At 52.1% G+C, this 26,092-nt stretch overlaps 1 protein-coding gene across 4 annotated transcripts in view; it reads left to right on the forward strand.

Moving 5' to 3' along the window:
• EPHB1 (EPH receptor B1) overlaps positions 1-20,899 on the forward strand; it is a 59,496-nt gene extending 38,597 nt beyond the window's left edge. For 3 of the 4 annotated variants that reach the window (XR_006930828.1, XR_005862201.2, XR_006930827.1), the window contains exons 5-17: positions 3,140-3,475; positions 4,873-5,054; positions 5,141-5,303; positions 7,550-7,658; positions 7,822-7,886; positions 10,058-10,180; positions 11,434-11,681; positions 11,767-11,982; positions 13,524-13,673; positions 14,119-14,312; positions 14,408-14,563; positions 14,649-15,848; positions 20,575-20,899. Coding sequence is in view for 1 of the 4 variants with exons in the window: in NM_001396682.1 (NP_001383611.1) it covers positions 3,140-3,475; positions 4,873-5,054; positions 5,141-5,303; positions 7,550-7,658; positions 7,822-7,886; positions 10,058-10,180; positions 11,434-11,681; positions 11,767-11,982; positions 13,524-13,673; positions 14,119-14,312; positions 14,408-14,563; positions 14,649-14,757 (2,051 nt within the window). In the remaining 3 variants the exon portion in view is untranslated. Of the gene's footprint in view, positions 1-3,139; positions 3,476-4,872; positions 5,055-5,140; positions 5,304-7,549; positions 7,659-7,821; positions 7,887-10,057; positions 10,181-11,433; positions 11,682-11,766; positions 11,983-13,523; positions 13,674-14,118; positions 14,313-14,407; positions 14,564-14,648; positions 16,136-20,574 lie in introns of those variants that run through there. The other variant, NM_001396682.1, reaches the window with a different exon arrangement.
• Positions 20,900-26,092: the final 5,193 nt, after the last annotated feature.

The raw sequence follows: 26,092 nt of genomic DNA on the forward strand, positions 1-26,092 counted from the left end.
CTGGATGCTGGTGAGGGAGAAGGGGGCAAGGACACCCTGGCAGGGCTCTGGGGTCCCCTGAGCTGCCTGGGGCTGATGGCCAGAGCAGAGCACATCTCCATTGTCCTGAGCGCTTGCAGCTCATCACCTCCATCCCCGGGAGTGATTCCTTTGCATCACGCGTTCCCTGATGCAGGAGGTTCCCTGGGACATAACTCCATCAATCGCTCCTCCAGGATCAGCTCCTTCATCGTTTTTATTGCTCAGCTCTGAATTCTTCCTCATGTAGAAAAGTCGTCTTCTTCTTCCTTGGAAGTGCAGGGCTCACATGCAAGGCACACTGGCATAAGGAATTAATTGCAGACAGCACTTGAGTTTTCAGAGGAGGGCTTGCCCCAGTGACACAACTGTGAATTTGATATCTCTCCATGGTGTGGATAGGGAGCCAGCCGTTCCAGCCCTGTTTTGCCAGCATGTGGAACTGGTGCTGTATTTAATTCCCATCCTCTGGGCTCTTCCCTGCAGAGCAGCCGCAGGCACGTGCCCATTGCTCAACAATGGCCAAACTGTCAGTGTGCTGTTAACCAAAAGCAGGGCATGAGGACAGCAGTGTGTGCAGTGCTGACTCAAGTCAAGTAACTATGCATGTTGGTACATTAGCTAAACTCAAGGTTCTGAAAAGTGAAGAATATGCAGCTCTGCTTTCTGTTTTGATAAAGGGATTTGAAAAGAGAATTGTAGTATCCTTAGAGTTGGAAGGGACCTGTAAAGACCATGTAGTCCAGCTCCGCTCAGTGAACAGGGACATCCATGATTCGATCAGGTTGCTCAGAGCCTGGTTAAGCCTGGCCTTGAAAGTCTCCATAGATGGGGCTTCCACTGCGTATCTGGACAACCTGTTCCAGTGCCTCACTGCCCTCACTGTAAAAGGCTTTTTCCTTACATCCAACCTAAATCTACCCTTTTAAAGTTTGAAACCATTTTCCCTCATCCTCTCACAGCAGACCCTGACAGAGAGTCTGTCCCCTTCCTGGCTCATGTCCAGCTGCCATCCACCAGTGCCCTGAAGTCCTACTTGGCAGGACTGTGCTTTATCCTTACATCCCCCCAGATTTTACTGATAGTAGGGGTTGCCTCAGCCTTACACTTGAATTTGTTGAACCTCATGAGGTTCTCCTTGCCCACTACTCAGCATGCCTGGGTCCCTCTGCATGGCGTCCCATCCCTTGGACATGCTGGCCTCACCCCACAGCTTGGGGTTTCAAGACTGCCAAAAATAAATCATCCATTTACATTTGCGAAGCATTTTCAGTTGATATAAAGACATGACCTGCACATTCTCAAATAGAATATATAGACTTGCAGTCAGATATTCAACTCAAAAGTCTGATTGTGTCTCTTTACTGGACTTTCATAATCCATGTCTTAGCTGGGAAGAATATCCTTTGCTTCACAATCATGCCTTATTCATGTCATTGCTTTTCAGCAGTACACACATTTGTGAGCAATTATTGTCAAGGATGAAGTACACAAAGAATAAAATTTCACCCAGAATCTCTGATGAGCAGCTTGAGAGCTCGTTAAGAACTGTAGCTACTGCCATTGGACCAAGCTGGTGTGTTAGTTTCACAAAGACAAGGTCATGTATCCTACTAGTGTCATGGTTTCATGCATGACAGGGTGGTAAGAAGGGAGAGAAGGCCTCAGTGCCCCCTTTCACCCTCCTGTCCCCTTTTTGGGAAGAAGAAAAACAAAAGTGAACCAATTAAGATAAGGAGGGATAATAAATTTACTACAAATGGTAAAAAAAAAATGTAAGATAGCAATATAAAAGAGGAGTTAGAGGTAATAAATCAAACAAATGGGAAACAGAAGAGAGATCTTCTCCCCCATTGCTGTGCTATTCTACCTCTTTAACCCAGAACTGGGAATGATGTGGGGAGTACTAGAGACTTCTGGGGACTGTGGTTTCCTACTGTATCATCTTCTTGGAGCACAGCATGCAGGCTCTTGTTCATCACCGGCAGAAATGCATAACTAATGGTGGTGACTATGTTGAGAAATAGGGTTTTGTGGCTGATAATTTGCTCTATCAGCAGCATTATTGTGCCCTCTGTTGTCCCCTGTTGTGCCAATCTGTTGTCATTTCCATGGAAATAAACAGGAGGCATTACTTTTGGAGAGTCCGTATCTGCAGCTCAAGGTGATTTCTATTCACTAAACGTGACCCAGGCAAGCCAAAGGGTTGGATACCCATGCTCTGGAGCATCTGTGCCAGCTCCTGGCTTGGAGTTTCTTGTGGCTTTGGTCATTGGACTCTTGTCTGACATCCCAGCCAATGCTGTGGTTAAATACCTGCGCTCCCAACCTGAAATACCTGACCACTTTCCATTTTGGACTTAATTTTGTCCATCATTCCTCTGGTTTTGTGCTCTTCTTTCTAGGCAGTTTCTTGTGATAATCTGCTTGAGGTGGGCTTCTGGGGGTACCCTGTAAATCCTTGAGCCATCTTAGTATTGTCTGATGGTTAAAATGGATCTGAATTCACAGCATGCTGCGAGGATCCTTTTAGGCAAGAAACAAATACATGGAGAATGAAAAGTTTGGGGAGCCCCAGTCTGAGCCCCAAGCACCTTCCTTCTGCTCGAGGTGTGATTGGTTGGGGTTAGGTTTGGGGCTGGATGGAGATGAGGATGGGAAAGTGCACCATGTCCAAAGAATCATAGAATCACCACGGTTGGAAAAGACCCACAGGATCACCCAGTCCAACCATCCACCCATCACCAATAGTTCTCATTAAACTGTGTCCCTCAACACAACGTCCAAACGTTCCTTGAACGCCTCCAGGCTTGGTGACTCCACCACCTCTCTGGGCAGCCCATTCCAGTGCCTGACCACTCTTCCAGAGAAGTAGTATTTCCTAACATCCAGCCTGAACCTTCCCTGGCGCAGCCTGAAGCCATTCCCTCTAGTCCTATCACTAGTTACACGAGAAACAGGTGGAGGTGACATTTCTCCTGAGTCAGGAGGTGGTGGGTAGGTGACGAGATGGATCTTGGGGTGTCTCCTTTAGGGCTGGAATGCCCTGGGCTCCTACCCTGCCCTACAGCATGCAACATTTGGCACAAGGACCTGATTCAACCCTTCTCCTTCCCTGTAGGCGTCCCCTCTGGTCCACGCAACGTCATCTCCATTGTCAATGAGACCTCCATCATCCTGGAGTGGAACCCGCCACGGGAGACAGGAGGCCGGGATGATGTCACTTACAACATTGTCTGCAAGAAGTGCCGGGCAGACCGGCGTGCCTGCTCCCGCTGCGACGACAACGTGGAGTTTGTGCCCCGACAGCTGGGGCTGACAGAGACCCGCGTCTTCATCAGCAGCCTCTGGGCACACACACCCTACACCTTTGAGATCCAGGCGGTCAACGGGGTTTCCAACAAGAGCCCCTTCCCACCCCAGCACGTCTCCGTGAACATCACCACCAACCAAGCTGGTGAGTCCCAGGGTGGCATGTGGGATCCTGGGATTGATACCTGGCTTTCATCCCAGCTAGATTTATGGGGGATGAAGCGGCCTTGCCTCTCCCCATGGCAGAGGACCCAGCTGTGTGAGGAGCGTGGCAGGCAGAGGGGATGGGAATCTGTTTGCATGGGGAAGAGACAGGGGATGGTAATTCCTGTGCTGTGCTGAGTGCGTAACAGGCAACCTTTGTTAACCTGCTCCCTCAGGAGAGTGCAAGAGAGAACCCTGGTGTAAATATTTTAGTATCCCAGCTTCTGGGAATACCAGTGCTGTCAGGCAGTGCTGTGTTTGCACCTGGCTGTCATTTTTGTTTCCTTAGCCACATGCAGTCAAACCCACCGCTGACACCAGGAGTGTTTGTTCTGGGGTGGATTTTGGGGGTGTGTTTTTGCTGCTCCTGCTACTCCATCCCTGCATATACCCATGCTCCTACAAGCACCTCTCCTATTGCTCCACCTGGGCTTCCCTGCTGCTGTCTTCACTCATCCTGGCTCTGCAGTGGGGTTTTCCCTATCGGGGCTGCCCGCACAGCACCGTCCCCACTAGGTGGGCAGGAGCACGGGGGGATGTGAATGCAGCAGTTAACAGCACAGCAATCAAGCTAAGTGTTTAATTTCAGAAATACTGACCGTCTTGAAGCTGACATGGAAAGATTAAAAGAAAAAAAAGATTAAACATGCTGGGTACACAAAGACAGTGCTGGACTACTGACATCTCCTGTGGCACAAGGCAGATGTGCTGCTTGGTCTTGTGTGCCAAGCAGGACAAGGTGATTTCCCTGTCCATTGCTTTCCTCCCACCTTTGTCCCAGGCACGGAGAGGATGATGATGGTGAGGAGGAGAGCAGAGAGGCTGGAACATGGTGCTGGCCCTGTCTGGGTCTCCCTGGCACAACTTCAGCTGCGTAGTGACTTGGGTACCTTTCTTGGAGGCTTTCAGTAGGAATAGTGACAAGATTGTTCCAAATCTCCCTGTGGAACTTGGAAGGCAAAAATGCTGGGGTGGTTTGAGGCTGTGCTGCTTGGGCTTTGGAAATAGTTCTCCTTGGAGCTCGGGCTTGTCCCCATGCAGCCTTCCCTTTGCTGTGCTGCAGGAGATGGCGTCGGGTGCCCAGACTAAAGATGAGCCCAGGGAGAAAAAGCACTGAGGATTTCCATATCCCTAATTAAAAGGAGTAATTGCTTTAACTAGCAGATGTCCCCTGCCAACTTGCCACTCGGGCTCTGCATCAACCATTGCTGTGCTGTCTCCCCACTGCCACGCTGGGACCTCATCCCACGGGGTGAACAGCTGCTGGTGTAGCGTTGAGGTTCTGCCCTCCCTGGGACTGCCCTCGGCATTAATTCCTCCCTCCCGCTTCCTCGGCAGCACCCTCCACTGTCCCCATCATGCACCAGGTGAGTGCCACCATGAGGAGCATCACGCTATCCTGGCCGCAGCCGGAGCAGCCCAACGGCATCATCCTGGACTACGAGCTGCGCTACTACGAGAAGCTGAGCCGCATCTGCACGCCCGATGTCAGCGGCACTGTGGGCTCGAGACCGGCGGCGGTAAGCTTGGGGGAACCCCACGATGGATGGTGGGCACAGGGTGGGCTACAGCATTGCTGCAACCTTCCTGAAATGTGTATCTGCAGGACCACAACGAGTACAACTCCTCTGTGGCCCGCAGTCAGACCAACACGGCCCGGCTGGAGGGGCTGCGCCCTGGCATGGTGTACGTGGTGCAGGTGCGAGCAAGGACGGTGGCCGGCTATGGGAAGTACAGTGGGAAGATGTGCTTCCAGACACTGACCGATGGTGAGTGGGCAGCTGGGGTGTGCAGGGGGAGGAGAACACATTCCCAGCCACAGCTCTGGGCTCTAATTGGATTAAACGTACTTGCCTCTGCAAAATTCTCCCCCAGCGGGCAGCGTGGCAAAAGCCAGGTGATTTACAGGGTTGTCTTCTTAACCGCCAGCTAGAGGAGTACGCTGCTGTAAATCTCTTAGCTCTGTTTGCTCCCCTGCTATTTAGCTGTGGTTTTGTCTTTCCTGCATCCCTCCATGGTGTTGGGGCTGCGTCCTGATCTCTTCCCCGCCCTCCTTTCTCCAGGCGTTTGAGGCATCCCTCCCGTAAATCAGTGCTGCCAGCCCTTTCATCAGCTTTATTGCTCTTCTCTGAATAACGCCAATAAAAGATGGAGAGAGCAGAACAGGCACGTGGAAAAAAGCTGTTCCTCCTCCTGCCCTGGGTCACCATCTGCACATGAAGTGCTGGCCCCAGAAGGGCCTGAAGCTCTCCTGAGATGTTGGGAGCCACAACTGAGCCTTCCAGGGCAAACCTAAAAGGTTCAGACCCGTCCCTCTTGGGTTGCCTCACCCTGAGGTGGTACAGTGGTGTCTCTTGGCCCCCTCACCAACATCGTGCTGTCATTCATCTGGCCCCAGCCCTTCCCAGTGTATGGCCACCTAGAAATAAGAAGTCCCTTTAAGCACCTATGATTCATGGGATAGCTTTTTATCACTGATGGGTCTGGGACAAATCCAGCAGTCAGTGAGTGCAGCAAGACAATTTCAGTGGCTCCTCTGCTTCTCCAGATGCTGAAGTCCCTGCAAAACCCCTTTTCTGCCGCTGCCAGCTTGGTTTGGGCTCCAGTTTGGCAATGATGTAGGTCCGAGCCCTCTGCTGCTGGCTTCCTAAAGCTCTGCCTCTGGTTCACCAACCTCTGCAGGCTGGTGAATGCCCATAGCCGGGGTTACAAAAGCACTGTGATGTTGGCTGTGGGTCCCCAAAGGCACCCTGAGGGAACCTGGCTTAGAGATCAGGCTGCTACAAATGATGGTTTAATATTATTAACACAGCTAACGATCCCCTGTGTTGATCGTGTTGTGATCATGAGAAGCGTGTCCCACTGTGCCTGGGTGGATGAGATGTACTGCTGCCAGATCCACAGAGCGCTCTGTGTTGGGAAGGGGTCTTTCCAGGCACCCAACAACCCAGCCCCTATCTCCATCCCAGCATCTGTCTCCCAAATCTCCTGGTTTTCCTAATGTGAGGCCAGATGGCAGCCAGCTGCAGGTGTCTGGAGAGCAGGGCATGAGTGGGAAAGCTTCTGGAAGTGGGGAGAAGGAAAGCCCATGGGGGGGACTGAGCGGAATGAGATGGCACTGACCCTTCATTGTCCAGAATTAGAGGAGCAAGAAGAAAAACCCTGCCTCAAATAAGCAATTAATTGAAATTTAGTAAGAATTGATCCTGGAGGTTATTAAATAATGATTGTTAGAGGAGAATTTCTCTGGATTTGAGCTGTGTGCAAAGAAGTTGTTCAGCTGTTAGTAATTAACTGCAGAGCAGAAAAATGCAGATAAAAGGGTGCTAAATACTTCCTTTTGAAGTGAATATTCTTTTAACCCTTGCCTGTGGCTTCTGACACGACTAACAGGACAGCTGTTGGCTGGTTAGGTATTACACCATGGACCTAAGAGCAAACATGTCAAAGCTTGTCGTCGTGCACAAGAAGCAATCTTAATGTGGCCTGAAGTTAGTTACAAAAATGAAATGAAAATGGCCTTCTGTTGAAGGAGGTTTGCAGCAAAATCTGATGCTTTCAGATGTGCCTCTTCTCCCACGGGTCTCTTTGCCTCCTTTCCTGGAACATTTAGGAGCCCTATGAGACTCCATGAGTTAATTCCTGGGACCTTCTCTTCCGTATTATTATTATCCATATATTATTATATAAGTATATTATAATATATAATATATATTAATAATATAGCATAATATATAATTATTTTATGTAATTTACATATTACTTTTTATATATTATAAAATTATATATTATATATATAATATTACATATAATATATAACATATATATATAATATATATTATTATTATATATTATCATTATTATATATGCCCTGGGTGTGTGTGAGCTCAGCACAGTGGTCCCTTGTCACGTGCTCTCCTTGCTGTGGAACAGTCCCTGTGGGCCCATTTTGGGAGCTCTGCCCCATTCCTGGTGGCTGCCTGGGAGGGCTCACTGCATCCTTTTTCTCCTGCAGATGACTACAAGTCTGAGCTGAGGGAGCAGCTGCCATTGATTGCGGGGTCTGCAGCGGCCGGCGTGGTCTTCATTGTTTCGCTGGTGGCCATTTCCATAGTGTGCAGCAGGTGGGTATGTGAGAGAGGTTTGGGGTGGGAAGGGAATGATGGGGAATGTGCTTGGGCTGGTCACCATGGCACAGGTGAAGGCTGTGTGAATGTGTGTGGGCTGCTCGGTGGGGAGTGGACTGGGGCAGAGATGCTCATGGAGGTATCTGCTCTCTCCTCCTAGGAAGCGAGCGTACAGCAAGGAGGCGGTTTACAGCGATAAGCTGCAGCACTACAGCACCGGGAGAGGTGAGCAGGGAGAAAATGGGCAGGGAGAACGGTTGGGGGGGCTTTGTGTTGGTGGGGAGAAGAGCAGAAGGGGGCAAAATGATGATAAAGGAGCAGAGCAATAGCTTCAGGTGGTACCCAGCCCTGGCAAGCATTGCGAGCACCGGAAAACCCCATTTACATCCTTCTGGAGAAGCCTCCCAGGTGCTTCTGCCTCCTTTTGGAGGACTCAGTGCATGGGACGAGTGGGATTAGGTGATTAGAAATGAATTTGCTAGCTAAGTCTGTGGGCAGACTGCAGCAATGTGCCTGTGCAGGGACAGAGTTCAGCTTTTTCTTATATTTTTAGCTATTTCCTTGCTGGCAGCAGTGAATCTGTGTTGCTTTGGAGGGATTTTGCTGTATGCATGGGAGGAAATCTCCAACGTAAGGGTGGGTCTTGCTGAAATAAAGCCCACGTAGGTGCCTGTACATTGGATCAAGCCTGGGAGAAAGCAGAGCAGTAAGCATAGGAGGCCGGGGCTGACTTGGGCTTGATGTTTGGACTAGATGACCTTAGTGGTCTTTTTCAACCTTAATGATTCTGTTGCACTGTGGAGCTGGCAGCTCCCTGCTCAACCCGCAGAGCAGCCAGCCTGGCAAAATCAGATGGGGAAAGGAAGGGTTGAGGGGGTTCAAAGCCAGGTAGAAAAATGTTGAAACGGATCTTGGTATTTCATTTTTAAAGCCAGGCAATGGGAGCAAAGAAAAATCCTGTCAAGGTTAGCGTGCCTCCAGGCATATGGTTGTTACATGTGTTGGAGCAAAACAGGTGGGAAATTTGTGGCGGGCGACTAATGGGGAGCTGAGGGCAGCAGCTGGAACAAACAGCCCGCTCGGTTAACGGCATGGCAATTAGAGCATCTCTGTTGGCTCCATGTGGATTGCCCAAAGGGCATCCGTGCTGGGACTGCTGACCTGAGATTTCGAGGTGGTGAGAAGTGGGCTGCACTTTCCTTGTCTCGTCTCTGTGGACCAGCAGGAGGTTGTGCACTTGCCAAAGGTGCTCTGTCCTTTAAACTTGGGGTGTTCTGCTGGCTGAGGTCTGCAGAGAGAGCCAGTGGGTTGCAGGTTCCTGAATCCCACTCGTTCGGATGGGATGGGAACATGAGTACCTCTGGGGGATTTGGAGTGGGAGCTGAATCTGGCAATTGCTGAGTCCAGGGCACATCAGTGGGTGTTTAAAAGCCAGCCTGTATTGACAGCAGGCAGGAAACTTTGGTAACTTTGGTGTTATTTTCTCCTTTATTTATTCAATTTTTTGATCGGTGAGTCAGTCTTGGTTACGATCCTGTAAATCCCTTTGTAATCCTGGCTGGAGCATCAGCTGCTCTTGTAAAAAAATTTATGGGGCAGTTAAAGTGTTCTAGACAGAGCCGTAAAGGGATTTATGAACTGGGAGATGCACAGATGGCTTCATTGCAGTCCTCGTCCCTGGCCCTGGAGGCGCAGATCTCCTGCCCCAAATGCCCCTGATGCGGAGCAGGCAATGCCTCAAGCAGCGTGTTCTTTGCTTTAGCAATGCCCCCCTCCTTCAGGATGACCTCTAGGACCAGGTGTCCCCCATTCTGATATGTTTTTAGCGTCAAGATTTACCATCTTGGTCCCCTGCCCTGCCTGGCTTGTCACTGGGGCGAGGGGCAGAGCCTGCATCCTCCTACATTGTGTCTGATTCCTGCTGCTGCTGCCTAGCAGGGGTGGGTGAAAGGAGGCCAGCAAAGCCTCGGTTTATGGCTCCACGCAGGTTTTTGATTATAATTGCTGCACTCTGTCAATTTAGTGGCAGCCACAAAACTATCAGAGGCCTTTTTGGGTAAATAAATATTTCTTAAATAATGCATACAGCCTCATAAACTTGCCACTTCCCTTCCCATAAAACCCGCTAATTGTAGTTCTGGTCTGGAAGCGCCCCCCTGGATGCTCATCAGCAGCTCCTTGCCACCTCGTCACCCCTCTGGGGTCCCCTCCTCTGACCTTGGTGGAGGGGTCAGGACAGGACAACTGTGGGATGTGGAGGTGTGACAAGGCAAATAGCAGCTGATTTAACGGACGTGGGGATAAGAGAGCAGGAAGGTCTTTGGTTCTTGGCTGTGGCACAATGACTCTCGATTTTCTCTCCCTTTCGATGCCTCTCCTGTGTTTCTCACCACAAGGGTCTCCGGGAATGAAGATTTACATCGACCCCTTCACTTATGAGGACCCCAACGAGGCGGTGCGTGAGTTTGCCAAGGAGATCGACGTCTCCTTTGTGAAGATTGAAGAGGTCATTGGAGCAGGTGGGTCCCCGCTGCCATGTCCCTGCCCTTTCCACCCTTCTGGATGGGCACTTTGTCCTATATAAAGGAGAATTTTGAAGAAGGTGGGAGTTCATTTGTCGTTTCTGCTCCTCAGGAGTTTGCTGGGCATTGTTTGGGGGGTGGTGAGCAATTGCTTGTGCATCGCTTGTTATATACATTCGTATATAGTCGTAACCATTAACCTTTTCCTTTTCTCTATCTTAGTAATTAGTTTTATCTCAACCCATGAGTTCTACTTTAGTTTTTTATCGATTCTCTTCCTCCATCCCCCTGAGGGGGGGGAGGAGAGAGCAAATGACTGAGTGGTGCTGAGCCACTTGCTGAGCTTTTCCTGGGGGTGCACGTGTGATCCTTCCCATGGAAATGCAAAATTCTCAAGGGCTATCAGGCTTTTGGTGGATTAGGGAACATGAGGTTGGTTTCTGCTCTCAAAGCTCCTCTAAGGTTGGGAAGAACTCTAATGTATTCGCTGGGCAGCTGTGGGATTTCCTGGTTTACTTCCGTGAGATTACAAGAAAAAAACAGATCTCATTCTAGTCTGTGCCATATTCCCATACATATGTATGGGAACACACGCATACACATGTCTATATATCATCTGTGGTGCCTTTATTGCAGTTTTTAAATAACTGTGTCATGCTCATAGAAGGGGAAGTGCGAAGGTGGGGGGAAGCTGCAAAGAAGCAGTGAGCTGTTTCAGTCAGGATCAACTTTGGCGGCGTATCGGCTGCCTTTTGCTGCTCATCAAGGCAAAACAGCTCTAAGCCTGGCTTAAATGTAATCCCTCTGCAGACGAATTTCACCTTGGTGAAGGAAAAGCTCTCCCAGTGGAAATGAGAGGGAGCTTTCTCTGTGTTCTAAATCAGAGTGCAGCGATGAAAACAGCCCAATTATTTTCCCTTCCTAGATAAGTTATGTGCAAAGTGGTGGCTGTGACTGTCAGTGCGCTCATACCTTGTGCTTGATGTGGTCCTTAAAAGTTGGTGCCTTTGCTGTACAATTTTTCTGGGAGGAATTCCCAAGGGCAGCTACTGGCTCCAGCAATGGGCTCTGCCAGCCTGGAGGAGGCTGTAAGCCCAGCTATGTCCTCAAAGAGTATGGAGGTTTGTAGAAGGGAGTGCCCATGGGTGCCAACTGGCTGATGATTCTTAGCCGACTGGCTTGGATGATCAGGTGCTGTTTTTCTATGCAGTTTTGTATGGGGATGGTAATGGGTGGTCTTGCTCTTTCAGGGGAGTTTGGAGAGGTGTACAAAGGCCGCCTGAAGTTGCCTGGCAAGCGGGAGATCTATGTGGCCATCAAAACACTGAAGGCTGGCTACTCAGAGAAGCAGCGCCGGGATTTCCTGAGCGAAGCCAGCATCATGGGGCAGTTTGACCACCCCAACATCATCCGGCTGGAAGGGGTGGTGACCAAGAGCCGACCAGTCATGATTATCACAGAGTTCATGGAGAATGGGGCCCTGGACTCGTTCCTGCGGGTGAGGCAAAGTGGACTGTCGTTTGGCTGCAGGGTTTGGGAGCCCAGGCCTCCATGATCCTCACATGTGCTCTTTCTGATCACAGCAAAATGATGGGCAGTTCACAGTGATCCAGCTGGTGGGGATGCTCAGAGGGATTGCTGCTGGGATGAAGTACCTGGCAGAGATGAACTATGTCCACAGGGATCTGGCGGCCAGGAACATTCTGGTCAACAGCAACCTGGTGTGCAAAGTGTCAGACTTTGGCCTCTCGCGCTACCTGCAGGACGACACCTCTGATCCCACCTACACCAGCTCCTTGGTACGTACCTCGCTTCCCACAGTGGCAAATCTGTGAGTCCAGTTCACTGAAAATGGCAAAAGACCTGTGCAGCATCACCTGTGCTGCACTGCATCTGCTGGTGGTGCTCAGAGAGCCAAGTCCTGCCCTCATCCACCCCTTACCTCCTCTTGCTGCTTTCCTTCCATCAGCAGGGAAGGACCTGCTCTGCTGCTGCTTTGCTTGGGAAGTGGCCACTGACATTCCTTGTTCTTACTCCCCTTTCCTCTTGCATCATCCTCTTTTCCATTCTTTCTCTATGAGTTTAATGTCTCCCTGATCCCAGAGCACCTCTGCGCCCTATCCTGACTAACAAAGGGGTTAGGTGGGACCAGGGATACATCACTAGGTACTGTCTGCACCACATAAACCCCCTGGTGAGCCTTCACTGGTGTTATGGATGAGCAGATGAGAAGGCTGTGAGCACCCTGCTGACCTGCTGGGCTCTCTAATTGATTAATCAGTTATTAAAAGAGCTAATAACCTTCCTAGCGCTTTGCAAACAATTCATAACACAGCAGTACAACATGTGGCAGGATCATGCCCTGGGGGAGGCTGGAGGCAGTGCATCTACTACAGGCAGGCAGCAGGACAGCGAGGAGAGGCATAGGCTGGGTGCAAGAGTGTGCATGTCCTACACCGACCCCTGCAAAGCAGTTTGTTGCATTGCCAGGCTGTGCCCAGGTGTGTTTCAATGTAATGTAGTTTGTGACAGGAACCCCGAGGAGATGAGGCAATTGGGATTTCATCAGATTGAAGTAAATGGATCAAGAGAGTCATGCTACAGCTGGGGGGACAAAGGGAGCTGCTGGGTTTCTGACTGGGCTCTGGTCTACTCCCACTCCCTGCTCAGACCCATCTGCTGGCCTTTGAGCAGAAAGGCTTTTGGCATAAAGACCTCAGCAGCAACTGAGAAGAGGCCTGAAGTAGCCTTTTTCCACCTTCAGAGATAAAAGAGATTATCTCATCTGTGTTTTTATTTAATTTAGGCCATAATAGATCTCCTCGGCAGCTGGGAAATGATGCTGTGCCTGCGATTACATCACTCTGCCTCCCACAGCAGGTTTTTAGCTCTGGGGAAAAGGCAGGAAAAACAACCTAGCAGTTAATTTCTCCATTTATAGTTATTCAAATAAAATTTTTGCCATTCAGCCTTAAAGCAGCTGATGCTTCATTGGAAGGGCTAGGGAAAACAATAGTGTGCAATGATTTACAATGCAGTTCTGCCCTGGGGCACATACCATGCGTTTCTGTGCTTTTTCCTTCATCCTTTGGCTTTCTGCTGTTTTGTGGAGCACTGGTGACCGTGAGGCACTCTTTGCCTCGAGCCGGATGCATGTGTGGGCTGTCGAAGGGTTGGGATGCTGTCGCTTTCACTGCTGGAACTGGGTGGCAGTGCCATTGTAGGGGCTTTCAGAGGCTGTCCCCAGCCAGCCCTTCCCTGCTGTCCCTTGGGAATTACAACACCAATCCACGGAGGTGTTCTGGGCCTGGCTGTGGCTCACCAGCTCCTGTTTTCTCAGGGTGGGAAGATCCCTGTGCGATGGACAGCACCAGAGGCCATTGCGTACCGCAAGTTCACGTCAGCCAGTGACGTCTGGAGCTATGGCATCGTCATGTGGGAGGTGATGTCGTTCGGAGAGAGGCCCTACTGGGACATGTCCAACCAGGACGTAAGTGCTGGGGTCTTGCCGCTCTGCCTGACTGGAAAACGATGAGGCTGAGGTGGAGCTGGAGCTGCTCCAGACCTCGCAGCCTCGGCGGCTCTCAGTTTCTGAGATGAAACAGGCTGGCGAGCGAGAGGGATGGCGGGAGGGAATCTGGGAAGAAAAGCCAGTGGGCTGGTAATTGGACTTCAGGAAGCTGCAGCGCCTTTGAAAATGTTCAGAGGGTTTGCAAGCTGGGAAAGAGCTTTGGAAGTGTGACTGCCGCACTCCAACGCAATCCGCCGAGATAATGAGCGGCAGCGCTCTGCCGGGAGGAACTGCGGTGTGCAGAGCATCAGAGTGGAGATTAACCTCCTGCTGCAGCTCCTCCCGATCACTTTGCCGGTGGCGGCGGGCTGGCAGCACTGTCCCGTGCCATCGTGCTCCTCACACACCGCTCCGTGCCCTGCAGGTCATCAATGCCATCGAGCAGGACTACCGGCTCCCGCCGCCCATGGACTGCCCAGCTGCCCTGCACCAACTGATGCTGGACTGCTGGCAGAAGGACCGCAACACCCGGCCTCGCTTCGCCGAGATTGTCAACACCCTGGACAAAATGATCCGCAACCCGGCAAGCCTCAAAACTGTGGCTACCATCACCGCTGTGTGAGTCCCCGAGCGTGGTGTCGCATCTGGCCTTCTGGTGGGGCCGGAATTCGGGAACTGTGTCCTCACCTCAATGCCTCTCTGTCCCCTTCCAGGCCTTCTCAGCCCCTCCTCGACCGCTCTATCCCTGATTTCACTGCCTTTACCTCAGTAGAAGACTGGCTGAGTGCCGTCAAGATGAGCCAGTATAGAGACAACTTCCTGAGCGCTGGATTCACCTCCCTCCAGCTGGTCGCCCAGATGACATCTGAGTAAGTCTGGTGTCACTGTGTGGGTGCTGGCTTGTGGGACTGGTTGTCGCAGCTGTCTGTTGACATCCCTCTGTCTGTCTTGCAGAGACCTCCTGAGAATAGGAGTAACGCTGGCTGGGCACCAGAAGAAGATCCTGAACAGCATCCAGTCCATGCGCGTGCAGATGAGTCAGTCTCCGACCTCGATGGCGTGACGTCCCTCGCTCGACGGGGAGGGGACGGGGAGGGCAGGTGGCAGAGGTGGGAGGGGAGGAACTGATCTGATGGGAGCCGTGGGGCCGCAGCTGGAGAGGGGCAGCCACGGCCGGGGCTGTGCCTGACCGCGGAGGACGCTCCTGGGACTCGCCTCGGCCTGGTGACTTCCATCCCTCACCAACAGAAGCACACTTACCGATGTCACGGGGGACAGCGTATAAATAAGTATAAATATGTACAAATCATATATTTAAAAAAATGAAAGAAAAAACCACACAAAAAAAAACAAACCCCAACCAACAGTGAAGACAAACCAATGTGCGTTGGGGAAAACGAACCCAAATCCTAGAGACCAGACTCCAATCCCACCACCAGTGAGCAGTTGTCATAACTGAGGAGGAGGAGGCAGGGGCTGCTGGGGAAGGGAGTGGCATCGCATTGGGTTTCCCATCCAGAGAAGCCACCGGCAGCGACCGCCTTGATCTTCTTTTCTTCCTTGACTCCTTCCTACTGCCCCGCTCCCTTCTCTGCTCATGGCCTGGTGGAAGCCTCCGCAGCCGCTGACCGTGGTGTCCAGGTGTCGCTCTGCCAACTACCAAAGGACTTCGCTGACCACTGCATGGGGGATCCGACGCAATCCAGTTAATGTCTTCATATTGAAGAAGAGATGTACCTTCAATAGAAAAAACTTTGGGTTTTTTTTCTTTTGCTTGCATTTTTTTGCAAAAAGGGAAAAAAAAAAAAAAAACGTACAAAAAAAAAAAAATCCATCATGGCAAATGGAAAGAGGTGTTCCCATGTGTGTGTGTGTGTGCGCGCGTGTACGTTGTCAACCTACTGTGGACTTGCTGCTTGCCCGTGACCGGAGATCACCACCAACCCCAGTGCAGGTGGGAGGAGGAGGAGCTGCGGTGCGTGGGTACTGGGTTGAGGAGGAGGAGGAGGAGAGATGCTCTGGGGAAGAGACTGCTGAGGCCTCCAGAGCCTCGGGGATCTGCAGAAGATGGCTACGGAGAACTTTATTTCCCCCATCCTGTGGACCTAAGGATTTTGATATTGAGTTACAGACTTAGGTTTCATGGCTTCAGAGGTAGGTCCGTTTGCCTTGTGTACCTCTCATCCTTTTCTGTATGTTTCTGCTCACTTCCTTGAAGCCTCTTCCAGGGAATATTTCCCCGTGTTTAATTTGACTTTTTTTTTTTTATTATTTTTTATTTGTTCTACCGCTGGTCTCTTTTGCAAATTGATCTAGTTAAAATTACTAGATGCATGTCAGTGTTTACACAGAATATTGTAAGTCTGGGCAATCTGACTTCCCTCTGTGGATCGTGTGGAGAGGTTATAAAATGAATGAGCTCTTAATAAGGCTTTTACTTAGCTGGCTGTGTGTGACTTGTAGAGATCCATCATTGCCAGCACCGAGGCTGGCAGTGGGAGTGGGGATTGAGGGCTGTGGGTGGCTGCTGTAAGGTGCTGGGGCTGCATGTTACCTCCTGGCCTTACCATGGTGACTCAGGTGTCCGTAAGAAGCCCTTTATCCTTCTCCCATGCAGCAAACATCCATCCTTGCCCTCAAGGTGCTCCATGTCCATCCCCACCACAAGGATGCCCCTTGTCCATCCGTACTGTGGGCATGATCTGGGGCTGCCCCGTGTCTGTGCTATGGGTTTGTCCCACATCCACATTGCAGGGATGCCCTGCACCCATGCACCCCGTGGAGCTGCCTTGCATGGCTTGCTGCCACTCATCCCAAGGGCTGAACCTGCTTCCTTCACCCATGTCCTGCGTACCAGCGTTGGGGCCACCACAACTTGCTCTTGTTGGTGTCCTGCCCTTAGGATATAGGGTGGGCAGATGGAAGCTGGCATGCTGACAGAGGATGGGCCTCAGCATTGGGTGCTTGTTGTTCCTCCGTGTTTTCTCCCTAGGACCCATCATGATCACACAATACAGGACTGAGCTTGTTTCACCTTGCTGAGCTCCCCTTAGAGAAAGGCAGGGAAAAACACACCTGGTTTACAGCAGCAGGACTGCTCCTTGTGCTGTTGGCTGGAGGGCCGCCATGCCTTGGGATCGGCGCAGCCCCAGTCTGCATGCTGGGATGTTGTCACTGCACACAGCATGCAGAAGGGGTGGGTGCCACGCATACTAACATGCTGCCTCTCACATTGGTATTCGCCACTGGTGATGGATCCTTTGTGGGCTTTTTTTATGGTTTCTCTTTTATTAGAAGGAAGCGAAAGGCACTTAAAGGCACGGATGGCAGTGACAGGGGCTAAATATCAAACCTCTAGCTTTGTGGCTGCCCACGTGGGGCTGAGAACGATGTGGCAGCACCGCAGCCTGTTTTAGCATCAAGCTGCATGCATTTGGCATCTCCTGGGCTGCACTGGGGCAGGCGGTTCCCATGCCCCAGCATTGTCACCAGCCTTGTGCTGGAGCCGCTGTGATGACACCAAGGCTTGGGGCTGTCCCCTGTAGCAGCATCATGCCAGGGCACAGGGCTGGGCAAGGAGTTGGGATGGGGCTGGGCAGCTCCTCCAGGGCTGAAGCATGGTTGGCAAGGGAGCTGCTGTCAAGGGCGTGCCCAGGGTCGGTCACCATGTCTTCCTTGTCCCTCCAGCCAGAGCTGGGGTTGGAAGCACTAGGGCCTGGAGCATTCCAGCACTGGCAGAGCTGTGTAGGTCTGGCTGGTGGTCATCACCCCTGGGTTTAGAGGTGTTTGCATGCAGGAGATCCTAGGCGCATGGCCATGCCATGTGAGTGCATCGTCCAGGTCTTTCCAAAAGTCTCTCCCATCAGAGGTAGACAGGGAAGCTGTGCTAGTGCTTCAGCATGGAGCTGGGGAGGAGGCTTTGCCTTGCTGTCGCTTGTTCATTGGACCAAGGAGCAATGCAGGTTTGGGCCAGCTGGATGCTCTGCAGCCTGAGGGAGACTGCCAAATGGTTTTGGTGAGGAAAGAACAAAAAAAAACCAAAACCCAATCCCAAATGGAAAGTTCCTGTTTTACATCATCTTCTGGTCTGTGTTGTGCTTGGCATTGGAGTTCCTTTCCTTGATCCTAAATTGGAAGGGACAGCTCGGAAATGATATTCCTTCTGTGCATGTATGTCCACGGCAGCTCCTGGGAGTTGGGTGTGAGATCCCCTCTGCTATCCAGATGTGGTGTTTCCCTGGAATTTGCTGTCTCCAGTAGGCAGTGGAAGTGGGCTCTGCTCAGTAGAGGGAATAAAAGGCAGGAGCGTGCTTTGGACAGGGAGCATGTGCTAATAGCAGCATGACGTGCCTCCTTCTAGAAAGGAAAGGAATGCGCTTTGTGCCATTTAATGACCTTCAAATTAACAGTTCTTTGAAAGCACTTATGTATATTTAATTTAAATGTTGCTGCAAGTCAGAGCGGAGCTGGCAATGAAAGCAGCAGGCGGCCGATTTTTAACTAAGAGCGAGCCCAGACCGCTGCTTCTGAGCCTGTTGGCTTCTGGAGTCTGTGATGCTCCTTTCCCTGCCCCCAGGAACCTGCACCAGTACCTCCCTGTGGTTCTTTATGTGCCATCCCATTGAGCAGCCGATGGAGGGGCAGAGGATGGGGATGAGACTTCATGCATTTACCCAGGTGCTCCTTGTCCCCTTCTGCCACGTCCCCAGGGCACAAAGTCCTTCAATGCCTCTATCACCAAATCCATCACGTCCTGCAGGGATGGATGCTGATCTTGTAGCGACTGGAGTGCCTCCAAAATAATTTTCCAAGAGCTGGAAGGACACCTTCATGGGCAAATCCTCTCCATTTGGGAAGAGCCAAAGCAGCAGGAGGGGTGCTGGTTGGAGTGGCCATGGAGGGGGTCACCCCCTCACACGGGAACACTTGTGGAGGTTAATCCAAGCCAAGCGCCGTGTGCATTTAAGTGGATTAGCCCAACGAGGTGCTTCCCAAAACAGATGCGCCCTTCCAGATCAACCGTGGAAGTGGATTAGGCAAAATCTGCTTACGGCTGCATTAACCCCGGATCAGCGTTAGAGGGATTAGCGCAGTTTGCGCTACCCACTTCTGAAATGAATTTGAGTGAGCTTTTCTCTGCGTCCCCAAATAAACAAACCTTGGTCTCCAGCCTCGCTCCCATTTCTTCCCTCTGGTCCATCTGTCTGCTGTGTGCGCTGCCCAGGAGCAGCTTTCCCGCGGGCTGGGCTCGCTCCCCTGCCTGCTGCTTATCCCCAGGGGTCTCATTAGGCGATTGAACCCTCTTGCCAAGGTGGGGAGAGAGGGCAGGGAAATTATGGTCAACATCAGTGCAATTATCAACGGCAATTAGCGCTGCGCAAGGACTGGCAGCGGGTGGTGCAGTCCATGCCAGCGGCTGCCCTTGTCCCTGGGGATTGCCGATGGGGACGGCTCCAGCCGTGCTCCTGTGAGCCGGGGTGATGTCTGTGCCCACAGTGCCTTCCTGGGGGGGCGGCTTTACAAATTTGTATTGCTGCTTGTGTTGTGACCCTGGATCTCTGAACGTGGCACCAAAATGGATGCACAGTAAATACACGATGGTGACTTAGCGCCTCTTTCCTGCTTTCCTTCCTCTTTCCTTGGTCATTCTTTCCTTCCTTTCTTTTCTTCTTCCTTTCCTTCCTTCCTTTTGTGCCTCCCCTCCTTTCCCTTCCCTCCCTCCTTTCCCTTCCCTTCTCTCCTTTCCCTCCCTTCCCTCCTTTCCCTCCCTTCTCTCCCTCCCTCCTTCCTCTCCCTTCTCTCCCTCCCTCCTTCCTCTCCCTGCTTCCCTTCCCTTCCCTTCCCTTCCCTTCCCTTCCCTTCCCTTCCCTTCCCTTCCCTTCCCTTCCCTTCCCTTCCCTTCCCTTCCCTTCCCTTCCCTTCCCTTCCCTTCCCTTCCCTTCCCTTCCCTTCCCTTCCCTTCCCTTCCCTTCCCTTCCCTTCCCTTCCCTTCCCTTCCCTTCCCTTCCCTTCCCTTCCCTTCCCTTCCCTTCCCTTCCCTTCCCTTCCCTTCCCTTCCCTTCCCTTCCCTTCCCTTCCCTTCCCTTCCCTTCCCTTCCCTCCCTCCCTCCCTCCCTCCCTCCCTCCCTCCCTCCCTTTCCCCCCCTCCTTTCCCTCCCCCCTTTCCTTCCTTCCTTCCCTCCTTCCCACTCCCTCCTTCCTCTTTTGTCTCAGTTTTTCTTCCCCTTTCTCACGTGCCCCTTTTTCTACCAAGCTCTAAATTACCAAATAAAAGTTTCATTACTAGCAGGCTTTGCTGGGAATGATTTTCATTCAGCAGAATGATGAATTTTAATAGGATCAAAATGTCAGCCGTGGCTGGAATTTTTTTTTTAAAGCATTGGCATGTTCACACAGGGGCAGCAATCTCTGGTTATCAGTGCCCAAGCAAAGGGATGCAGCAGTCAATTGCTTTGTTGTTTAACATGTCAGCTTTATGTTTCCGCGGTGCAATTGCATATTAAAAGCATCCGCTTCTTGGAAGGGGCTGAGTGACTGATAGGGTTTGGCTGCTTGCAGAAGGAGGTGCTCCTGAGAGTGCTGTTTGGGTGTTGCAGCCTTCTGGCTTTCCCTTGGCAGCTTTCTGTTCCTTTGGAAAGAGCGGGTTTTGTTGGATGATGGTTCACTTGTTCTGCTGGGCGCTGCCTTTGACGCGGGGGATGGCAAAGAGCATCTTTTGGGCGTTGCTGTTGTTTCACTTCGGAAGGGCAGCGGGCGGGCTTGGCGGACACCATTGGGTTTGACCAACCCAGAGCAGCATCGTGGCTCTACAACACCCTCTCTGGAGGGCTGTGCATGGGGAGGGGTCCTTCTCACCTCCTGTCCCGCTCTTCCCTTGCAGGGGCACAGAAGCACCGGCAGCACCGCCTCCTCCACCGCCCATGGGACGAGCAGGGACGTCTGCAGGGCTGTGAGACGGTGGGACCTGCAGCACCCCGTCCTGTACATAACCCGTGAGCTGTCTGTAACAGGTTTTCACCCCTTGTAATTTCTTTTATTTTTGGTTTTAATTTTTCTTTTCTTTTTTCTTTTTCTTTCTTTTTTTTTTTTTTAATGCCCCTTCCCTGGTTTGTCAATTGTGTTGAAATCGTCGGAGTTTGTAACGGTAACTTTCAGAGGATATTGTACTAAAGAGATAATTGCACTCAATAAAAACTATGAAATAAGCTTGGTTCCTTCTCTTCCCCTTCCCAGAGGCGGTCTTCATCTGCAGCTCAGAGCCCGGTGAACATTGGCCATGAATATTCATTCAGGGAGCTGGCAGTGCTCCATCACTCCTTGACTTACCTCGAGTTTTGCTGCATATCAGATTTGGCTTTCCAGTTTGTAAATGAAGTGACTTTATTCCCACTGATCCCTATCAGAGGTGCATGCTGCAAGAAAAAAAAAGCCACGAGGAGGAGTTTTCTTGGCGTGGGATTTTACACGGGGTGCATTTCAAAGCAGCTGCGTGCAGTCGTTTTGGGGAAGCTGTGCTGGAAGTGCTGACTTGGATGGAAGTGCACGGTGAGCACAGAGGCTGTGTGCTTCTCAGGGTGTGCCCATTGAAGTCCAGTGCTCTCCTTGAACCTATTTATATATATAGGTTCAGAAATAGGTGTTAATGCTGGGACAGTGCATGGGGTGGGGTGGAAGGACTTAGAATCGTTTGAGTTGGAAGGGGCCCTTAAAGGCCATCTAGCCCAATTCCCCTGCAGTGACCAGGGACACCTGCAGCTCCATCAGGCGCTCAGAGCCCCGTCCAGCCTGACCTTGGGTGTCTGCAGGGATGGAGCATCCACCACATCTTCCTGTGTCTCTTAGTCTTTGGGTGATGCAGGTGGGGTCAACATACCCCTGAGGTCTCTGCTGCCCTATGATTCTGTGTATGAAGCCCCCAGCAAGGAGGCTGTAGGGCTTCTCAAAGCTGGCATCCAGAGGTCCGTGTCCTCATTCTGTCTCTGAGGTCATTAAGAGCTGATGTTTCTGATGGCTGCAGTTTCTGCAGGCGGGACTCTGCCGCCTCCGGCTCTGTCTGCATGGATGCCATGAAACCTCAGTGCCTGTGCCATGAAATCCAGCCTTCCTGGCAGCTCCTCCTGCATACAGAATGCAAACGGGCAGCGGCCGACTGAGGGCAGAGCTGGGTTTGTTGTGTGCCCTTAATTGAGTTGATATTTGATTTAACGGGCAAGTGGTGTGGTTTAAATGAATGCTTCTGTTTCTTGGCTCCTCTGGGATTTGGGGTGCTGAGAGGATATATCCTTTACACAGGTCACCCGAGGTTTTCCCCTTAAGTACCCAGAAGACGTTTACAGCCAGTGCTTAATGTTCCCAGAGCAACTTATCTGGGAATATCCTTTTAATAGGGTCTGCAGGAGCCGTGCTGACAGCTTGATGGCTGAGCAGGGCTCTGCAGGATGCAGGGGGAGCCCAGCACTGCTGCTCCGTCTCTCCCATGGGGTGTCCACACACTGCCGTGGATTTCAATATTGCCAGGAGAAGCTTCTTTCACCTCCCAGCCTGAACAAAATGGCATTTGGGAAGGCCACACAGAGGCAAAAACAGTTTTCCTGCACTCGCTGCCCTAGCACCCAAAGCTGGGGCTGGCTGGGCTGGGTCGTCATCAGATGGGGGAACTGCTTTGCCCTGCAGTGAGTAGAGGATGGAGGTGGGTCGGGTGCTGAGCACCGATGCGGAGCAGCAATGCTGTGGGGCACGTGTGGGTCACCTGGGGTTTGTCCCCGTTGTCTGGTGGCAGCCACGTGTCACAGCACAGGGGCACAGGGTGTCCATAAGGCTGCCAGCTGGCACCGGGGATGCAGCATTGAAGGAGATGGGATGGGCAAGAGCCCGTCTTCTCCCACCTCCCCTCCCTGCTGTGCTTGGCAGTGAAAGACAAATAAAAGACAAACCCGAGAGGACTATAGGCTAAATTGTAATTGGAGCAATATGGTCCGATTATAAAGTGATGTGCCAACCCGCATTAAATGGCAGCATCTGCTGGAGTTATTGGAGGTGCCTCATCGCCAATTAAAAGCACTCGTTCTTTCCTGAAGGGCTGTGGCTGTACTGGGAAGGCTCAGCCCCGACCCCTCAGTGCCTGCAGGGTTTTGGGGCTGCTCTGCAGGGCACCCCGTGGTGCAGCCGTGCTGTGGTGCTGCCAGCACTGATGGCAGTTCACCCCTCATTGCTTGTGTCCCACTGCCCCAGAGCAGCACTGCAGGTGGGATGTCCTTGCAGGCCTTTCCCATGGCTCTCTGCAGGAGCTCTGTCTCAGCCTGGAAGGATGGTGGATGTGTACGTGGGGGTGGTGACAATGGCTTGTCCAGGCATGTGCCCACCTCTCCTTAGCTGGACCTGTGTTGTTGCATGGCATTGGAGATGGAGGGGTGAGCCACAACATGGCCAGGTTGGATGTGTGTCTGTGCTGGTGAAAATCCAAAGCCATTTGGATCATGGGGTTGTTAATGTATAAAGGTGTTTATTGGCTCACATCTGTCTGGGTTGGTGGCTCCGGCCCCTGGCACGATGGGCACTCGTTGGCACTCAGCAGGGCGCTTGCTGCAGGAAAGGCAAAGCTGAGCAGGGAATCATCAGTCGGGTTCTGCTCAACAAAGCTGCGCAACCCGGCTGTCCTGCCAAGCCCCAGAGCTTCCCTGGGTGCTGCTGAGAGCAGGAGCATCTGCCAGTGGGAGAGCCAGTGACCAGGAGGCATCTCAGTGCTATGGCAACCCTCTCAGCCCCAGGTGTTGATTTAATACATCCTGCCACATCCCGGGATGCTTTACAAACCACAGCCCCTGTGCTGAGTGGATATCACTCCCTGGTGCGAGGAGACCACCTTGGAGGCTGCAGCAGCGGGGCTATAAATCCAGCCGTGCTCCTGCCTGCAAGGAGCTGAGCGCCCCGGCTGATGTCAGCCCTGGCAGCAGGGTGGGCTCTGCTGCAGAGGGGAAGGGGAACGCTTCAAGGGTGAAAAATCACCTGCATGCCGCCCTCGGATGAAGGGATGTAGGCTGATGTGTGCTGCCCCCAGTGCTCGCACAGCCAGCACAGGTGGCTCTCTTCATAGCCCCTGAATTGCTTTCCCAGTGGAAAGGCAAGGGCAGGCTGCTCTGCTTTCCAGTAGCTGCTGCCTTCACCTGACTTTGCTCTCATCTTATCTTGGGAGGAAAAATCCCTTTCTTTGCCGGAGGATAGCTTTAACATAACATCCTGCTAAGCTTTCTGCAGTCCCAGCCAGCCTGCGCCCATCCCGGTCATCTCCATACCCTCTTCCTGTCGCTGTTCCTTATCTAAGTGTGCATCAGGTTGGATATTAGGAAAAAAAACCATCTCAGGGCACAGCCACACAGGGAGGGGGGGCAGTCCCCATCCCTGGAGGTGTTCAGAGCTGTGGAGATGTGGCACTGAGGGATGTGGGCAGTGGGCACGGTGGGCTGGGGTTGGACCTGGGGACCTTAGGTGTGTTTCCCAGCTTCAATGAATCTGTTAAATGTAACCTTAGGGCTACACGCACCAGGTTTTGTAGTAGCCCATAGGCTAGCAAGGCAGGAGGCGGTACCAGCTGTGTGGGTCCTCAAGGCTAAATAGCCATTAGCATTAGGCTGGCCTTGTTTAAGCCTGGTGGCAGGTGTGATACTTGAGGCTGAGGGGATGCTGGAAGTTTAACTGTTCCACCTCCTTTAAGTAGGCATCCCCTTTTAAAGCGAAGGATCAGATGAGGGATGCCAAGTTTGGTTTGTGGCGCTCCAGGTCCTTTCAGTGTTGCAGATGGTGAAGGGGCTGAGGCAGACTGCTGAACAGTCACCTGGAAAAGGCTGGGTAAGTCTTGGCTGTGCTTTTCAGTAAGGTTTTCTGAGCATGTGGGGCTCTTAATCAGAGGTATGGATCTTCTCTTAGCCTGAGTGAAGTACAGCACGAGCTGCAGGACTTATGGGAGCATCTCTTGCAGCATGCTCATGTACTCTGGAGCAGGCACCAGAGAGCTTGTTCTGTTATTTCTGCCCTAAGAGGAGCGTAAAGCAAGGCTGAGCAGCCTGGCCCACGCCTTGTTTGTGCTGCCTGTTCCCCCCCTTGCCATCGTGTGTTAGATCAGCGCTGTTTGTAGCTCGGGGTGAATCTGAAGTGAAGGATGCTGCATGCGATAGCCGGGAACGAGCCCGGGGCTGGGAGCTGCGGAGCCTTTCTTATGCAGGGGGAGCTGTGCTAATAAGCCCTTCCTGAGCCGCTCCACGTGGGGTGACGGGCAGGGTCGCCTCCCAGCCTGGGCTAACGAGCAATGCTGCCCACAGCACGGTTGGCTGTGAGGAGAAGAGTGTTGGGTGTTGGCAGCATGGAGCTGCGGCTGTTCTGCTGGAATTGGTGGCAAGAGGAGCCAGAGGAGTATCCGAGGGAGAAAGCAGCACCTGTGGGAACAGGCTGCAAACCAGGAACCTGGAGCTGCAGTGCTGTGAGCTAGGTGCAGGTGCTGCCCTTGCTCGCAGGCACAGACTTCTCCAGCTCCTCTTCCAGAGCCAGCTTGCAGCACAGAGCAGGTGCTCGCAGCTCCTCTCCAAGCACATGGGTGCTCGGGGAGGCAGCAGTGGGGCCCTGCAGCAGCTCTCAGCATCACAAAGCATATCAACGCCGGACAGGACCATAGAAATCCCACAGTGCCCCAAGGAGCTCTCAGCCAGGTGTGTGCCCACAGCCAGCCGGGGCTCTGGGTGAGCTCCAGGCCTGCCTGCAGCTCTGCTGTCTCAGTGTCACGGCGTGCACAGCTCTTCTGTCAGCAGCGCGCTGCTGTGGCTTTGTAGCTGCGCCGTGTGCCCTCCGAGCTGCTGCGAGATGTGCTCTCATTAGATAGCAGACAGCAGCACGGATGGCCGTGACAAGCAGCAATTATGGCACTGACAAAATAAAAGTTTGGAGTTGTTTTGCAAATATTTTTTTCTTTGAAGCCTGCGATACGGCAGCAGAAGTAGGCGTAATTACACATAAAAATGTATCTCCTTTATAGTCTTTTAATTATCTACTCAGGTGAGCCATAATTTGGTTGGGGGGGGAAGCTTTAAATCTGCTCATTTCTAATAATAAAAAATGAGGCAGGAGAGCGTTATCTTAATGTAATTATGAGGAGATACACTTGGATGGATGAATTGGAGAGCAGGGATCTGCGCTGCAATCCAGAGACCCCACGATCTGCTTCCTCCTCCGGCACTGCCCGCGTCCTCTCCATGCCTGCTGCTGGTGGAGAGCCTGTAGGAACTATAGGAGGCGTTCAGGGCCGGGCTGGATGTGGCTCTGGGCCGCCTGGTCTGGTGGTTGGCGACCCTGCCCATAGCAGGGGGTTGGAACTGGATGGTCACTGTGGTCCTTTTCAACCCAGGCCATTC

Source organism: Gallus gallus, chromosome 9, assembly GCF_016699485.2.
Source record: "Gallus gallus isolate bGalGal1 chromosome 9, bGalGal1.mat.broiler.GRCg7b, whole genome shotgun sequence".
NCBI classification, from domain to species: domain Eukaryota; kingdom Metazoa; phylum Chordata; class Aves; order Galliformes; family Phasianidae; genus Gallus; species Gallus gallus.